This window comes from Lissotriton vulgaris, chromosome 9, assembly GCF_964263255.1.
Source record: "Lissotriton vulgaris chromosome 9, aLisVul1.2, whole genome shotgun sequence".
Lineage (NCBI taxonomy): Eukaryota > Metazoa > Chordata > Amphibia > Caudata > Salamandridae > Lissotriton > Lissotriton vulgaris.
The window spans coordinates 1,242,411,743-1,242,431,581 of NC_141697.1; the positions used below are offsets into that span (position 1 = coordinate 1,242,411,743).

The 19,839-nt window shown below is 34.7% G+C and overlaps 1 protein-coding gene across 1 annotated transcript; it reads left to right on the forward strand.

The window, feature by feature from the left end:
- Window positions 1-7,356: 7,356 nt before the first annotated feature.
- Window positions 7,357-19,277, forward strand: LOC147693174 (uncharacterized). Its single transcript, XM_086936896.1, has 4 exons — window positions 7,357-7,430; window positions 15,807-16,244; window positions 18,000-18,215; window positions 19,017-19,277. The coding sequence occupies exons 2-4, from the start codon at window positions 15,807-15,809 to the stop codon at window positions 19,275-19,277; spliced, it is 915 nt and encodes a 304-aa protein (XP_086793022.1). The 5' UTR covers window positions 7,357-7,430.
- The last annotated feature ends 562 nt before the right edge of the window (window positions 19,278-19,839 follow it).

Consider the following 19,839-nt stretch of genomic DNA (forward strand, 5'->3'; position numbering starts at 1 on the left):
CTCTCCCTCTTTTTTTCATCCCCTCTCTTATACATACTCTCTCCTGTCTTCCCATCTTCTTTCCTTCTATCATGCACGCTTTTTCTTTTACTCCCTCACTCTATTTTCATATATCTCATTCTTTCCTGCCTTTCCTTATCTCTCTCTCTCCTGCATTTACTCTGCCTGCATCTCCCTCACAATTTAACATTCACGGTCCTTCTTTCTTTCACTCTCGCACTATTCTTCTCTCCTTTTCTCCTACTTTCTCTTTCCTTTGCTCTCCCTCTCTCTCCTGCATCCTCTCTCTTTTGCCCTCACCCTATATCTTCATCCCCATCTTCTTTACAGGTCCCTGCAGCAAATGCTTACATACTAAACTAGCACATGCAACATACATACATCTCCCTCTCTTGACTTCCAGTTCAATTTTGCATTCTTGCCTTTATCTCTTTTGCATTTACTCTGCATCTCCTTCCCCATTTTGCCATCAGTCTTTCTCTTTTATTTACTCCTGCTCTATTCTTCCCTCACTATTACACCTACTTTCTTTCTTCTTCTCCTCTCCCTCTTTTTTTCATCCCCTCTCTTATATCTTCTCTCTCCTGTCTTTTAAGCTTCTTTCCTTCTATCATGCACACTTTTTCATTTACTCCCTCTCTATTCAGCTCTCACTTTTACTCATCCTTTCCTTCTCTCTCCTGCTCTCTATTTCTTGCGTCCTCCCCCTTCTGCTTGCTATCTCCCTCCTTATCTATTATGCTTATCTCTCCTACCTTCTCTTTTCATATTCCTTCTATCTTTATTTCTCTCGCCCTCTTGCTCTCTTTACCTTTTGCCCCTCTCTTCTTCCATACACTTTCCACCACTCTCCTTCTTTATCTCCTCCTTATATCTCGCTCTTTTGTATTCCTTCTTTATTTCTCTCAAGTTTGCCCACTCTATCCATCTTACTTTCACACTCTTGTGCTTTTCTTCTTTATCTACCCTTTTTCACATTCTTCTGTCACAATCTGGTTCCTCCCGTTCTCTCTCTTGCACTCTCTTTTCCTTTTTTAAAATACTTCTTTATCGCTCTCCTCTATATCTCTCTCTCTCCTTTCTGCTCTCTCTCTTCCCTCTCCATCCTGCCCCTTATTCCAGCTGCTCTCTTTCCTTCTTGCTCCCTCTCTATTATGCTTCTCTCTTTATCTCCCTCTCCTTTCTGCTTTTTTCTCTTGGCCATCGCTCTCCCTCTTGTCCCTCTTCCAATTGCTCCCTTAATTCTTTCTTGCTCATGTTTATCCTCCCTTTACCTTCTGCCTTCTCTCTCTCTCTCCCTTTTGCCCTCTCTCTTAGTTTCACTGTCTATCTCCTTCCCTATCTAGTTCTCACTTTCTATCTTGCACTCGTTTTTGGGCCTTTGACTCCATTCTGCACTCTTTTCACCCTTTCTATGTTCTCTCTCATGATCTCCATTTATCTTGCATCCTCTCTACTTTCTTATCTATCATACTTCTATTTCATGCACTCTCTTCCTTCTTTATCTTTGTCTTCTTTTCACCTCTTTGCGTTCTCTCCTTATCAAGCTTCTCTTTCACTTGCACTCTTCCTCATCCTTTCTTCTTTATCTTTCTCCTTTTTTATTTACACTCCTTTTTCTTTTTGCCTATCCTCCCCTCTTTCTTTCCATCTCTCTCTTCTTCCTGACCTCTATCTCTTTCTACCTTGCTACTTTATAGTCTTTACTTCTATACTAGTTACTCTATAATACATAGTGCTTCTAATTCTCTATTTACAACTTATAATATACTTCACACAAATGTCCTCACTCTTTTCAATCTTTTGCTAACAGTATATTTTACTTTTACAGGACAAAAAAATTGCCATTTGGTGCAACTGCCCCATCGAAGACACATCTTTCAAATTCGTTCATTCAACACGGTACGTTCATACTTAAAACTTATTTTACTTTAGACATTTTTTTGGGTAGTACTTCCTGTCTGTACTGGGCATTCTTTGCTGGATAGTTATACACAAAGTTTGCCTCATAAACAACATTTAATTTAGTTTGGAGATGAAAGCTGCACTGGTGAGGTCGTAATCAGGAGAGAGGTCAAAGCTAAAGGAAAACTTATAACTAAGACTTTGTTCACAGGTCCCTGCACACACCCTATATCTTCCTCCACATCCTGCAGCAAATGCTTAGATACTGAGACAGCACATGCAACACACATACATCTCCCTCTCTTGCCTTCCCTTTCAATTTTGCATTCTTGCCTTTCCTCTCTCTTGCATTTACTCTGCATCTCCTTCATGATTTTGCCAGCAGTCTTTCTATTTTATTTACTCCTGCTCTATTCTTCCCTCACTTTCTCCTACTTTCCTTCTTTCTTTTCCTCTCCCTCTTTTGCATCCCTTCTCTTCTACACTCTCTCTCCTGTATTCCCATCTTCTCTTTCCTTCTATCATGCACTTTCTTTTACTCACTCACTCTATTCTGCTCTCACTTTTACTCCTCCTTACCTTCTCTCTCGTGCTCTTTCTATCTTGCGTCTCGGCTTGCTCTCTCCCTACTTATCTATTATGCTTATCTTTCATGCCTCCTCTTTACCTATTCCTTATATCTTTATCTCTCTCTCCCTCTTGCTCCCTTTACCTTTTGCCCCTCTCTAATTCTTGCATACCCCTTCCATCTCTCTCCTTTTTTCTCTACTTCCTAGATCTCGCTATCTCTCTTGAATTCATTCTTTATCTCTCTATTTCCTGCGTCCTTTCTCCCTTCTGCTTGCTCTCTCCCTCCTTTTCTATCATGCTTATTTATCTCTCCTGCCCTCTCTTTTCCTATTCCTTCTATCTTTATCACTCTCCCTCTTGCTCTCTTACCTTTTGCCCCTCTCTTCTTCTTGCATACCCTTTCCATCTCGCTCCTTTCTTTCTCTCCTCCTTATGTCGCTATCTTGTATTCCTTCTTTATTTCTCTTTATTTTGCCCACTCCATCTTACATTCACACTCTTGTGCTTTTCTTCATCTGCCCTCTCTCACCTTCTTTCTTCCATCACAATCTGTTTCCTCCCGTTCTCTTTATCGCTCTCCTATATATCTCTCTCCTTTCTGCTCTCTCCTCCTTCTCCCTCCTGCCCCCTATTCTATCTGCCCTCTCTTTCCTTCTTGCTCCCACTCGATCATGCTTCTCTTTTTATCTCCCTCCTTTCTGCTCTTTTCTCTTTGCCATCAATCTCCCTCTTGCCCCCTCTTCCAACTGCTCCCTTCTTACTTATTTCTTCCTCATGCCCTCCCTCCCACCCTCCCTTTACCTCCTGCCTTTTCTCTCTCTCTCTCCCTTTCTCTCCCTTTTGCCCTCTCTCTTACTTTCACTTTCTATCTCCTTCCCTATCTTGTTCTCCATTTCCATCTTGCACTCCTTCTCTTTCTTGCCCTCTGACTCCATTCTGCACTCTCTTCTCTTCTCTCTCCTTTTTGCTCTCTTTCTTCTCCCTCCTGCCCCCTATTCCATCTGCTCTCTCTCCTTCCTTCTTCCTCCCTCTCTATCATGATTCTTTTTTTATCTCCCTGCTGCTATTTTCCCTTTGCCATCACTCTCCCTCTTGCCCCCTCTTCCAACTGCTCCCTTCTTAATTCTTTCTTGCTCATGCACACCCTCCCTTTAACTCCTGCTTTCTCTCTCTTTCTTGCTCTTCCTTTTGCACTCTGTGAGTTTCACTCTCTATCTCCTTCCCTATCTTGTTCTGCCTTTCCATCTTGCACTCCTTCTATTTTTTGCCCTCTGCCTCCATTCTGCAGTCTTTTCCCCCTTTCTACGTTCTCTCTCATGATCTCCATTTATCTTGCATCCTCTCTACTTCCTTATCTATCATACTTCTATCTCCTGCACTCTCTTCCTCTTTCTTCCTTATCTTTCTCTATCTTCTTTTCACCTCCTCTCTGCGTCCTCCGTTCTTTCTTTTGCACTCTCTCTTCCTTTTTTTTAATTACTTCTTTATTCTTTCTTCTCTATATATCTCTCCTTTCTGCTCTCTTCCTTCTTCTTCCTGCCCCCTATTCCATCTGCTCTCTCCTTTCTTCTTGCTCCTTTTGTATCTATCATGCTTCTCTGTCCTGCACTCTCCTTTTTCTTTTATCTTTTCCTCTTTCTAATACTCTCCGTGTTTCTCTTCCTCCCTATCTATCATTCTTCTCTCTATCTCCTTTATGCTTTCTTTTCTCTCTACCGTCCCTCTCTCCTGCACCCTCTTCCATCTGCTCTCTCTCCCTCCCTCCTTCTTGCTCATGCCCTACTTCTTACTCTTCCTTTACCTTCTGCCTTCCTCCTCTTTCTTCTTACTCCTGCGTCTTATCTCCTTCCTGCCTTCACTCTCCTTCTCTGTCCTCATCTTGTCTTCTCTTTCTATCTTGCACTCTTTGGTCACTGTCTGTGTCCATGGTGCAAGGACCCCCATAGAGAGAGATGTAGATGGAGGGCAATAAGAAGAGAGCAGTTGGAAGAGGGGGCAAGAGGAAGAGTGATGGCAAAGGGAAAAAAAAGCAGAAAGGAGAGGGAGATAAAGAATAAGGATAGATAAGGCAAGAGAGAGAGAGTATGCAGAGAGTGAGCAAGAGAAAAAACAGATAAAAGAGAGAAAGTTAAAAGGATAAAAGAGGGAGCAAGTGCATGAGAGAAGAATAGTACATAGGGAGGAAGAGAAAGGGAAGACAAAAAGAAAAGTAAGGGTAGAATGAAGTCAAAAATTCCTTTTCAAACTTAAAAAAAATTCCGGTCATTCAAAAGAGACAGTCATTTATTTGTTACAAAACACAACATCGCTTACCTGAAAGTAGTTACGCCAAGGAGGAGACCCGACACGGAAACACTAGAGAGAACAGCCCAAAAAAGAAACATATTAGAAGAATATAAACAAAATAGCCGAACACCTGTAAGAGAAATACAAATTACATTACAATTTGAAACGCGTACCTGAAATCTCTTGTGCCACGGAGACAGCGAGCCATGGATCCCAAGACAAAATGCCGACCGGAAATAGTTACTATCTTGCACTCTTTGTTTTCTATCTTCTCGCTCCATTGTACCCTTACTTTTCTTTTTGTCTTCCCTCTCTCTTCCTCCCTATCTACTATTCTTCTCTCTTGCACTTTCTCCCTCTTTTATCCCTTTAACTTTCTCTCTTTTCTATCTTTTATCTGTTTTTTCCTCTTGCTCACTCTCTGCATCCACTCTTTCTCTCCTTCCTTATCTATCATTATTCTCTTTATCTCCCTCTCCGCTTTTTTCCCCTTTGCCATCACTCTTCCTCTTGCCCACTCTTCCAACTGCTCTCTTCTTTACTGCCCTCCATCTACATCTCTCTCTATGGGGGTCCTTGCACCATGGACACTGAGACAGCGAGCCAAAGATCTCAAGACAAAATGGCAACCGGAAATACTTGGCCAACCCTGCTGTCAAATACCTGCAACAAAAGAAAAATAAATTTAGTCAAATTCGGAGCATTCAAAGTGACAGTATTATTAGCTTTACAAAAGACAAAATTGCTTACCTGAAAGTCCTTACACCACTGAGACGGGCCTCTTGCTCCTGCACCTTCTTCCATCCATTCCTCCTTCTTGCTCATGCCCTACATCCTACCCTCCCTTTTTCTCTCTCTCGTGTCCTCTCTCCTTCCTGCCTTCACTCTCTATCTACGTCTCCATCTTGTCTTCACTTTCTATCCTGCACTTTTTACTTGCTATCTTCTCACTCCATTCTGCACTTACTTTTCTTCTTGCTTTCCATCTCTCTTGATCTCTCTTATGTGTCTTCTCTCTTCATCAACACTTTCTAGCTACTTTGTGTGCTTTACACACATTTTTCCACTTCACTTCCCAAAGTTAGTGTTCGCATCCCTATAAGGCTATATAGATATATAGATGGTGTTAACTATAGTGTTTATTTAGGAACACTATGCCACAACTATGGAGCACCCTGGACAAACGCAATGACCTATATTTACAACTAATTGTGTGAAAGTTTTATATGTTTGTCTGTTATTTCTTTTACAGGTGCACAAACACTCCGCAATTAGGAGTATTTTTGGAATGAGCAATTGCTCTTCCCCCTTTTTTTATGCACTAAATCATTTTTTTGATATTTTCACTTTCACGCCCCCAGGTCAGGGTGGACGATTAGAGAGTCCATACCGCCGGGGTATAATTCTGTCATTATAAATGCCTAAGTAAATTTAAACAACTGTAAAGGATGAAACATGTTGACTGACTAATTAGTATTTTAAATTAACAAATCCATTACCTTGGGCATTAAATTCAGACACATAACTCTTTCATTTGTGTACTAAGCATCAAGAATTATAGAATTGTACTTACACATTAGGTACTTTTAATTATAAAACTCACAACATGCCTTTTTCACACAACCAGCTCCGCAGTCTTCTGGCGTCGTAGCACACCAAAGAGGCATTCGGCCTCTTTGGTGGGGCCCAATGATGAAGCATGACACTGACTAGGTCGGTGTGTGAGAGCTTTCTTTTCCACCTAAAGTGAGTGTGCAATTCCCCAGTTGCATCACTCAGTCTCTGTGGCAATTTGAGACTTATTTAACGTCTCTTCTCTTGTTTATTTAGATTTAACAGGGGACTAAGTGTTCCTTAATCTCCCTGCCTCTCCTATTCTTTTGTACTTGCTTAAAATTACAAACAATGCTTCTAATACACTCTTTACAACTTCTAATAAAATTCACATTGTGTAATTTACATTTCTATCTTTTTTTTCTACCTTCCTTTCTACACCTCTATATCCTCTCTCTTCCTTATCATACTTCTCTCTTTTCATTATCTTTCCTACTTTATCTTTCTCTTCATCTTTCCACTACTCTCAATCTTGCCTATCCACCCCTCTTTATTTCCATCTCTTCTTCCTGCCCTCCATCTCTCTCTATCTTGCTCACTTTATCCTCCTTACTACTATACTTTACTAGTTACTCTATACTACATACACTTCTAATACTCGATTTACGACTACTAATATGCTTCATCACTCAGTCCACACACATACTACACATACAACTTCTACACATAGTCTTAAAGTATGTACTACATATACACTTTGTACACACAATTTCTACACATATGCCTTTATACATATACGTTTGCCACTCATTACACATGCACTCTTTACACATGCACTCCTATATCAACATACAATACAATACACTATATAGTATTAAATATAACTTACTGTATACACTATTTAATACTAGTAATTAATTAAAATTAAAAAAAAATGTGCTAAATTTTTTTTATATACTAACAATGATTAGGAGTATTGAGCCACTTTTATTATATTAATATGTAAACTCAAGATTAATGCTTGTTTTCATTCTTACTTAGATTGCCAATTGATTGAATAAGATCAGACGTTCATAATTGTTTGACACAACATCATCAGTGAAAACATCATCACGGTAAAAGTATCTATTTTGCTTCTGTATTCACTTGTAAGTATAGAAATAGCAAGGAAAAAAATAAGACACATACATCAACACACACACACACACACATATATATATATATATATATATATATATATATATATATATATATATATATATATATATATATATTGTATATACTTATAATTAGGAAATATCATATAGAAGATTTACATAGGTAACATTAATCTTAAGAAAAAAAAATGAGTTAAGAAAAAAGTAAAACTAATTGCTTTGTTTTGCTACCAGCTCCAACTATAAAACAAGTCAAAAACAACAATAGAGTGGATTTAGATAAAAAAAACTAGACCTAATCATATATATAATGATTTATTAAACAAAAATTATATATAGATTTATATACTTACCATTGAAAATTATTTCTTTTATAAAGACAATTGCTAATTGTTTGGAAATATATACAATTAGAAGTATCTTTTTTAAATAAGTTATCAACCTGTAACTTGAAATATATTTAAAAACAGTAAAATAACTATATATATATACATATAAATATATACAAATATATATATATATATATATATATATATATGTATATATATATATATATATATATACGCTAATAGTATAAATTATAGCTAGTACATCACTAAAATTGTAAAAAAGATACATCTAAAGTTGCTACCTAAAATACAAAGCAAAAAAATAGTGTTAAATTAATTGCCTTGGATTATAGTTAACTACAAAACAAATATAAATTAGCTATAGATATATATATATATATATATATATATATATATATATATATATATATATATATATATATATATATATATATATATATATATATATATATATATATATATATATATATATTATATAAGAGAGAGAGAACTAAAAAAGACTCAGGTATAACAAAAAAAACTAGCAATACTGTAGCGATATCAAATTATTTAATAAATTAGCTTAGCTAAGATGCAAATACTAGCAGCAGATTATCATCAAGGTCATGACAAATTTACATGCAATTCTAGAGGTTATCAATGCTTGCCAAATAGTACTTTTGCAATTATACACAACTATTACAAAGATGCACATACATGGACTAAAGAAGACTTGCATTACATTATGAAATTAGGTGATGCTTTATATATAGATATGCATTTACTTAATAGTGAACAACTTAGGCATCCAAATGAGTTACCAAATTTTATTGAACACAATACTACTATCTATTCTCTTAAACTTAAAGAACCTTATTATGGAGACATATTACAACAATGTGACCCTTCGTTTCCAAATCTCAACCAAATATTAAAACCTGCACTTGATTACAACTCCGGTGTTATACTTTGCATGGAAATTTATGTTATTTCCATTTTTAAGAAAAATGGTTCGTACTTTGTATTTGACTCACATAGTCGTGATAACACTGGAATGCCTCACCCAAATGGAACATGTATTACTATACAGTTCAGATTTGAAAAACTTCTAGAGTACATCACAAATCTGGCACACTATCTAAAGAAACCAAACATGAATTGTGTACCGTATGAATTAACTCCAATACAAATAAGTACGATTAAAAAAGAATCACTTCAAAAAGCAATGGTGCTTCATGAAAAAAATAAGAATGCAGTAGCACCGAAAAATATTTATGTGTATTCTACTAAAGCTAGTGAAAATTTTTTCACACAAGCATTTGAAATGCGTATAGAAAATGCCAAAAAAATCATTCAGAGATGTCAATCTAAAAAAAAAACTTTTTTGAATAAGGAACAGCCATTAGCATCTTTAGATAATACTCCTAGTACTAGTACATATTCCTGTGCAATTCTCACTACAACAGGGCCTAATAATCTATCTAAAAACAACAGCAAGCAGATCAGCACAACACAATATACTAATACACAACAAGAGACTACTCCTACTGACACATATGCAAGTATACTTAAGAAAACACTAAAGGGCAACACAGAAAGACAACATATTAATAGCACACACATAAATGTACAACAGACAATACCAGCAAGTAATTTAAATACCAACACATATTCTACTAATGTAATTAATAGCACACACATAAATGTACAACAAACAATATACACAAGTAATTTACATACAAACACATATTCAAGTGATTACTATAATACATATAAACTTAATACTGGAAGTAATGACAGTTTACTTCATGATAATATACACAATAGCACATTGCACAACAAGGAAAGTAGCACAAATAATACCAATATAGATTCAAATATTTTAACACAAACACCACAAGAAATTCCCTTTTTACATAACACACATCCACAAGAAAAAAATACACATAGTGATAAAAGTATTCACTATACACATTCTCTTCAAAATAGTATATTTGCTATTTTAAAGAACTACTGTAAACCAGCATATATTTGGGATAGTGTAGACTTGCACTGTATTATGAATCTTGGAGATGCTTTGTACACTGAAATGCACTCTGTTGATGAACAAGATTGTATGCAACATCTAAAGTTACCAAATTACATAGTTAGCAATGACATAATCTATTCTACAAAGCTCAAAAAATGCTTTAGCGAAGAACTAACCAAATCAGCACAAACTTTACATAGTAAATTTATATCTGCATTAACTTCTACAATTAATTCACAAACTGGTGTATTGATCTCTATAGGTAGATATATAATTTCAGTCTTCAAAACTATACATACATACTCTCTATTTGATTCACATAGCCAAAATGAAAATGCAATACAACATCCTAATGGAACATGTATTGCTATCCAAATTGACTCTATTAATCTTATTATAGAATACATCCTAAAGTTAGGCAATAGAGAACAAATTACTAATTCTGAGAGTATTACTTTAGATTTAACTACAGTGAACATAACAACAATTAGCAAAAAAGGATTACAGCAAACACAACGGAATCATAAACAAGGAAATGTAAAGTCTAGAAAAAGCATATATGTTCATACGACACATATATCTATAAATGCATTAGGGGAAATTCCTTCAAATAACTTACAAGTAGAAAATACAATAATAAACACACAAAACAGCAATAGTCAAGACAATAGACTGCATGTAACAGAAGACAGTTATTTAGCTTCACATATAGCTCTTAACAATACTGAGATAATAAACACATTAACAGCTGATGTTGAATCACTGATTCAAACAACCAATATAGAAATTCGAGAAATAAACAGTAATAGAAAAAGAAAACGGACACAAAACAAAGAGAATGAACCTAATCATAGAGATATAGCAGGTCAAACAACAAATGATATAATTAGGATATTTCAGGAAGAAATACGATATGGACCTGAGTACACTTGCACTATTTGCAATCAACTATGGCATAAGCAAAGTCTTCAAAAAACAAACAGTATTAGTAAGAGAGCTAAATTCATAGAATGTAACATTAGCAAATACAGAACAGATGAGATATGCAGAACATGTTACACATATATATCTAAAGACAAAATACCTCCATGTTCAGTATATAATGGGATGACATTTCCTGATATCCCAGCAGTCTTACACTTGCATAACTTAGAAGAAAGATTAGTATCACCAAGAATACCTTTTTAACAAATTAGAACATTACCACGTGGATTCCAAAAATCTCTATCAGGTGCAGTAGTAAATGTACCTGCAGACGTTATGACAACAGTAACTGTTTTACCAAGGCAAATTAATGATAACATGACAATTCCAATAAAATTAAAAAGAAAATTAAGTTATAAATCTTATACCCATTATGAAAATGTTAGACCAAACAAAGTTAAACGTGCAGCTTTATATTTAGCCACTACTAGCACTTTGTTTCAAGAATATGGAATCACTATTAATAAAGATTGGGATTATACAACACAAGATATACATTCTTGTGATGAGACTTCAGATACAAGTTATATGTCAGATTCCTCAGACAACATTCCAGCAGGAAATTTAGATACTATGTTAGATAATGAAACTATTACTACAGAAACAAATAATATTTTAAGTTTAGCACCTGCAGAATATAACACACCAAGAGGCTTGTATGAAGACAAAGATTCTGAATATTTGGCATTCCCAACTATATTTTGCGGAAAACGAAGGCCAACTAATAAAGAAAGGCATGTCCCAATACATTACAGCACAATCTGTCAATCAGAAGTAAGAAGTAATGATCTAAGAGTAGCAAAGTGTGTTACTAATCTTTTCTTTAAATTAAAAACATTACACATTAAACAATTACAGAGCAAAATATTTATATCTCTTAGGAAATACTTTAATAATGGAAACATTATAACTGCCAAAGACATAAAAAATAAATTAGATACAATTTTACAGTATAATGAAGGATACAAAATACTTAAAACTATCCGTAGTTCACCACCATATTGGGAGCAATGCAAAAAAGACCTCTTTGCTATGATTAGACAATTAGGATTACCAACATTTTTTTTAACTTTATCTGCTGCAGAAACGAAATGGTATCACTTAATTAACATATTATTACGTACAGAAAAGAGACCAGAATGCACAAAAGAAGAATTTAAAAATATGTCATGGGAAACAAAATGCCAATTAATACAGCAAAATCCCATTACATGTGCAAGACATTTTGACTTCCAAGTTAGGAAATTATTTAATTCTATTTTATTGCATGAAAGTAATCCGATTGGCAAAATTATTGATTACTTTTATAGAGTGGAATTCCAACAACGGGGATTACCACATATACATGCTATAATATGGATAGAAAATGCTCCACTATATGAAACTTCTGATAGAAATGAAGTCACTACTTTCATAAATAAGTATGTTACATGTGCAAAAACACAAGAACCAGATATAGAGTCGTTACTACCTCTACAAAGACACGGCCATACCAAAAACTGCCGTATCAAACATAAAAGAACATGCAAATATCATTATCCCAGATATCCAATGCCTGAAACTTTTATACTAGAACCAATAGAGCTAGACAAAACAAATAACGAGCTCTTACAGCAAATTGAACTAATACATCTAACTATAAACAGCCAAGAATTTTCAAATTATACTTTTGAACAGTTTTTACATTCAATGAACATAGATCTAAAACAATATACTTTATGTATACAATCTATTATAGAAAAAAATACTATTTTCTTGAAAAGGACACCAGCTGAATGCTTTATAAATAACTACAATCCAACTATTTTGAAAGCATGGCAAGCAAACATAGATATACAATACATCTTAGATGCATATGCATGTGCTGTGTATATTGTTTCATACATTAGTAAATCACAGCGAGGAATGAGCAAATTAATTGCCCAAGCTGCTAAAGAAGTACATGCCAATCCAAGTATTAAAGAACAACTTAAGCATATAGGTAACAAATTCTTAAACTGTACAGAAATAAGTGCCCAAGAAGCAGCATATCTAATACTACAAATTCCTTTACGGAAAAGTTCAAGATCTTTTGTATTTATCAATACAAGTCCTAATGAAAAGCGTACATACTTATTAAAAGACATCGAAACTATCAATTCTTTACCAGATGAGTCTTGTAAAATACAATATGATAATATTATAGTGAGGTACAGCAAACGCCCTGTAAAATTAGAAACATGTACATTAGCTGACTATGCATCTATGTATAATGAAAAGAAAAAATGTAAAGGAAAAGAAGAAACAGGCCATGACAATTTCCTTATTGAAAATAACTTTCATAGCTCAGATGACGAAGAACTTGAGATAAATTTAGTAGACGAAACAAACTACATAAAAAGAAAAAAAGCAAGAGTAATTCGCTATTGCAGATTTAACATCAAAAATGACTCCGAAAATTACTATAGAGAATTGCTCATGCTTTTTTACCCATGGCGAAATGAACATAATATAATTAATAACAAGGAAACTTATTATGAACGCTATCTAGAACTTAAAAATGCAGTTGATTCTAACCATAATAAATATAATAAACATAATAAACAACTAACAACTAATAGCAATGAAACTAGTATATTAGATACATTGCTACCACCAATAGATACAGAAGAAGATAACACCATATTCCATGAAGTGCAAAATAATGAAAACCCATTGTATGACCTATCATTTGATTTAGGGATTAGAAGTACAAGTAGAGAAGAAGCACTAAGCAATAACATAATGCCAAAAGAACAATATGATAGTATAATGCAAAATCTAACAGCAGAACAACTTAACTTTATATATCATCATTTGCATTGGGTTAAAACAAAAGAAACACCATGCAACACATTTTGTACAGGTGGTGCAGGAGTAGGCAAAAGTTTCCTTATAACAGCACTTTACCAAACATTAGTACGTTATTACAATACAAAAGCAGGAGAAAACCCAGATAACATATATGTATTGCTTACAGCTCCAACTGGCAAAGCAGCACATAACATTCAAGGCAAAACACTACATAGTACTTTTAAAATACCTATTTCACAAACACTAACTCATAGACAGCTAACTCATGAGAATAGAAGCACACTACAAGGTCAGCTAATGCATCTTAAATTGCTAATAATTGATGAAATATCAATGGTAGGGGCTAATGTATTCAACTTTATACATAATAGATTGCAAGAGATAAAAATGTCTGATCTCCCTTTTGGCGGAATATCTATTTTAGCAATTGGAGACTTTTACCAATTGAAGCCAGTTTTTGACCCATACATATTTGACAACCCAAAACATTCATATAGGCCAGTAAGTACTAATTTATGGCAGACACATTTCAAGTTATTTGAGTTGACTAAAATAATGAGACAACAAAATGACTTGCCATTTGCTGAACTACTAAACAGATTAAGAGAAGGGAAACAAACAAATGAAGATATTATACAGATAAAAACACGAGAAATAGAGCCACCTGAAAACATTAGCAAAACGATCCCTTACATTATGGGAACTAACAATGAAGTCAATAGCATAAATAATGCAGTTTTATTAGAACATATAACCCAATACCCAGTTTACACAGCTACAGCAATAGATACAGTTGCAGCAGACTTAAGTGAAGCAGTAAAAAAAAAAATACTCCAACAGTTGCCCACAGATCCTACTAAAACAATGAGCCTGCCATCAATATTACATATTGCATTGCAATTAAGATATGATTTAACTAACAATATAAATGTCAATGATGGTTTAACAAATGGTGCAACAGGTATAGTAGAATTTGTAGAAACTATCAATAACAGCCCTAATATAATTTGGATTAATTTTGATAAAGAAACAGTAGGCAAATTAACAAGACAAGAAAACAAACACATATATCACATTAATATTTTGCCTCATTGGACACCCATTCATGCTATTACACGGCATTTCCAATATACACAGAAATTTATAACTATTATACGCAAACAATTCCCATTGCGACAATCATCTGCAAGAACTATACATAGAACACAAGGAGAAACAATTGAGCCCATTTACATTCACTTTAACAACAGTAAAGTACATCATCTGCATTATGTAGCTTTAAGCAGAGCTAAATCTTTAGACAACATATACATTAGAAACTTTCAGCAAGACAAAATAGCTGTACATCCAAAAGTACATGAAGAAATAACACGTTTAAGAACACACATGCAATTACAAATATCAGTACCACAATTAGATAGCTATAGACAACAGTGTAATATAATTGTCCATAACATACGGTCCTTGCAAAGAAATTACACTGCTATTAAATCAGACAAAAATATCATGAACAGTGATATTATATGCCTCAATGAAATAAACACAACTAGAAAAGCAGGTAAGAATACGTTCTTAATAGAACAATATCACTTAGTATTATTTGATAAATTTCACAACCAGCACACAAAGCATGGTATTGCCATTTATTACAAAAAAAACATGCTTTTATCGCCAATATATCAAACACAACACAAAATTGACTTTTTATTTTTCACTCAGCATCTTAATGATTCTGAATACTTATTTATTATACTGTACAAACCACCACATGTACTTTTGCAGACATTATTACAAGTTTTAAGTAGCATAATTAACTTGTATCCAAATTCGAAATATGTCATCATGAAAGACTTCAATATAGATTTAACACAAATGTCACCAAACAGAACTTTGCTATTAGAATATATGCTGCAGCAATTTCAATGCCAGCAAAAAATACAACAATACACAACAGACTACAATTCTACACTAGATCACATCTATACTAATGACAACATCATGCACTACGGTACATTAGAATCATATTATAGTGATCACAAAGCATTATGGGTGGCAGTTTAAAATGCAACCACTTCATTAACATGCTATTTTATTACAGGTAATAGCAAAAGGGGAAAAATTTATGTTCAGAATGTGCACTAACATTTTCTCTCGTTTCAGATGATTTCCATACAAGACCTCAAAAAAATGAAACATGAAGACAACAAACCGTACCAAAAAACAATCCGAGCCAACGTAATAAAATGTTCGACAAAAATAAACTATACAAATGCTAAACAAGAGAACAAAGTCATGTATCATCTAGCTCTAGCTGATGAAAGTAGTTGCATTAAAGCAACGTGCTACAATGAGCCCTTTTACCAGCAAACTAAAGAAGGACAAGCTATTATGATTCGCAATTTCTTAGCCAAAAACAATGTGATTATCATCACGAAACAAACGAAACTATCACGCATGATGCCCTTATCTATACCTCAAGAAATAATACAGGAGGCAGAATATATCCTACAACCCCCTGCTCCACCAATATCACCTATAAAAACAGTTAAAGCAGCTTCACTACGCTCATTAATGAGCATTTCTGGGACTATTGCAGAGGTAAGCTTATAAAAAGAAAGAAAATTATCACACACACCCTTTTACACACACACTATATACCAAAAACTCTTGCACACAATACTTACCGCTTTGACAGACTCTCACTCTTTGACAGACTCTCTCTCTTTGACAGACTCTCTCTCTTTGACAGACTCTCTCTCTTTGACAGACTCTCTCTCTTTGACAGACTCTCTCTTTGACAGACTCTCTCTCTTTGACAGACTCTCTCTCTTTGACAGACTCTCTCTCTTTGACAGACTCTCTCTCTCTTTGACAGACTCTCTCTCTCTTTGACACTCTCTCTCTCTTTGACACACTCTCTCTCTTTGACAGACTCTCTCTCTTTGACAGACTCTCTCTCTCTTTGACAGACTCTCTCTCTCTTTGACAGACTCTCTCTCTCTTTGACAGACTCTCTCTCTTTGACAGACTCTCTCTCTTTGACAGACTCTCTCTCTTTGACAGACTCTCTCTCTTTGACATACTCTCTCTCTTTAACAAACTCTCTCTTTGACACACTCTCTCTCTTTGACAGACTCTCTCTCTTTGACAGACTCTCTCTCTTTGACAGACTCTCTCTCTTTAACAAACTCTCTCTTTGACAGACTCTCTCTCTTTGACAGACTCTCTCTCTTTGACAGACTCTCTCTCTTTGACAGACTCTCTCTCTTTGACAGACTCTCTCTCTCTCTTTGACACTCTCTCTCTCTTTGACAGACTCTCTCTCTTTGACAGACTCTCTCTCTTTGACAGACTCTCTCTCTCTTTGACAGACTCTCTCTCTCTCTTTGACACTCTCTCTCTCTTTGACAGACTCTCTCTCTTTGACAGACTCTCTCTCTTTGACAGACTCTCTCTCTTTGACAGACTCTCTCTCTCTTTGACACTCTCTCTCTCTTTGACAGACTCTCTCTCTTTGACAGACTCTCTCTCTTTGACAGACTCTCTCTCTCTTTGACAGACTCTCTCTCTCTTTGACAGACTCTCTCTCTCTTTGACAGACTCTCTCTCTTTGACAGACTCTCTCTTTGACAGACTCTCTCTTTGACAGACTCTCTCTTTGCAGACTCTCTCTCTTTGCAGACTCTCTCTCTTTGACAGACTCTCTCTCTTTGACAGACTCTCTCTCTTTGACAGACTCTCTCTTTGACAGACTCTCTCTCTTTGACAGACTCTCTCTCTTTAACACACTCTCTCTTTGACAGACTCTCTCTCTTTGACAGACTCTCTCTCTTTGACAGACTCTCTCTCTCTTTGACACTCTCTCTCTCTTTGACAGACTCTCTCTCTTTGACAGACTCTCTCTCTTTGACAGACTCTCTCTCTTTGACAGACTCTCTCTCTTTGACAGACTCTCTCTCTCTTTGACAGACTCTCTCTCTCTTTGACAGACTCTCTCTCTCTTTGACAGACTCTCTCTCTTTGACAGACTCCCTCTCTTTGACAGACTCTCTCTCTTTGACAGACTCTCTCTCTTTGACAGACTCTCTCTCTCTTTGACAGACTCTCTCTCTCTTTGACAGACTCTCTCTCTCTTTGACAGACTCTCTCTCTCTTTGACAGACTCTCATAAAAAAAACTTTCGTACACACTCTTGAGCACACTGTTTCACACACTCACACACTTTCACACACACTCTTTAACACACACATTCTGCTACAACACGCTCACACCCACTCTTTAACACCCACACTCTTACACACCAACACTGTAACATAATAAACAAATTTCTATTACCAATTTTTTGTCTTACAGGAAGAAGAAACAAAAACAATTATTATTGCTGGCCAAGATACAAAACTTAAATCAATAACTGTGAAAGATACAACGGACTCAGTAAAAATAACTCTTTGGAGAGATGCCACAGACTTCCCCATAGAAATTGGATCCTACATAAAGATGACGCACCTGACAGTGCATGAATTTAACAGCAATAAAATGTTAAACACAACAAGAAATACACAATTTCAAGTAAGTACAAATTATTAAAATATGAATAACTTGCTCTACTACTCAATCTATACTATTTACTTTTTAAAACACTTTCAAACTCTATATTCACTAATTACAATTCACTCAAACTCTCTCTTCTAATACTCTCTATCTAAATCGATTAAGCTATACTACGTATTCTACTAAACACTACTATAAAACTCACTAATACTCTCCACTAATAAATCTACTACTCAATCTTAACTCCTCTCTTTATTACTCACACCATAAAAAAACACTATTACAGAAAAATAACATTCACTATTTCAAAATAACTTACTAATAATGCCCAACTATCACTTACAAATATGACTTTAATACTAACACTTAAGTACACAATTTTTTGTCGTTTTCAAATTCTCTTTATACTACTACGCCAATAACTTCAATACTCCCAACAATAATTAACAATGCACTAAAAAAATCATACACACTCTACTAATAACTCAGTCAACTCACACTGCACTATTAACTATAATCACTATTTAAAATACTATTCTAAAACACAAAACTAGTACCTACTACTCACTATTTATTAATACGTATTTTTACTAAAGTAGCTATAACATTACAAAACAGTCTCTAATCCTCTATTATACACACTATATTATACCTTTTCACTATCTTTACTCACATCTATCCTTTCTTAAACTATCTTCACTACTTATTAACATTATTTAAGCCTGCATATAACAAGAAATTTTTCCATAGGTCAACACAAGAAAAGAAATAAAAGAACTTCAAAAAAATGAAATTAACTAACTTCTTTTTCCTTCACAGAAAATACAACCACCAGAAGAAGAAATAAATATGACTATATATGGGCTAGAAACTGCGAATCAGGAACACTGTACACTAAATGTACATATTGATAATGCCGAAAATTTACAATCTGTAGAAATAAATAACAATATTCTACTGGACTTCTTCAATATACCACCCGACATTGACGACATTCAAGAAGCTCTAATGCCTAACTTGCCAAAAAATGTTAATGTCATATTTCAAAACGGATACATACTAAAAATACATGAGTTGTAAAAAATGACACAATTTACTGTAAATAGAAGTACAAAAAGAAGATATTCAAATTATGTTTCTGTAAAAAGGCTAAAAATACAGTATTTTAATTAAAGTTTAATTTGCTTTCATACAATAATACTAAATATATTTACTTAAATAAATTTTTTAAAGCTTTTTATCTTGTCTTTGCATTATTATTTACAGAGTACATAAGATATGTTAATGGCCAATTTTACTTTAAAAAGACTACAATAAATGCAATAATTCTATGTTCTATAGCAAATTGAGCAAAATGCAAAAATGTTACTGTGCACTATTTTTTTTTACAGAAGCTACACCACATGCACTCATTCTATGTTCTGTAGAAAATTCATCTGTCTTATACCTTGTGAAAGAATGGTGACATAAAAACATATCCAACGTTCATTGGAAATGCTACTCCCGTGATAATGCTCATACGCCCACACTTTCATCCATCCACCCATCATTCATCCCACCACCTTTTCATACATCATTCATACATGCAACATTTTCTCCATCCATACATCCATCTAACATTTCATTCTCCCAAATATACATC

Excerpts from the sequence above, each read along its gene's own strand:
- LOC147693174 (XM_086936896.1), top strand. The coding sequence starts at position 15,807 with ATGATTTCCATACAAGACCTCAAAAAAATGAAACATGAAGACAACAAA. Across the intron at positions 16,245-17,999 it reads TTTCTGGGACTATTGCAGAG|GAAGAAGAAACAAAAACAAT; the intron begins GTAAGCTTATAA and ends TTTGTCTTACAG. Across the intron at positions 18,216-19,016 it reads CAAGAAATACACAATTTCAA|AAAATACAACCACCAGAAGA; the intron begins GTAAGTACAAAT and ends TTTCCTTCACAG.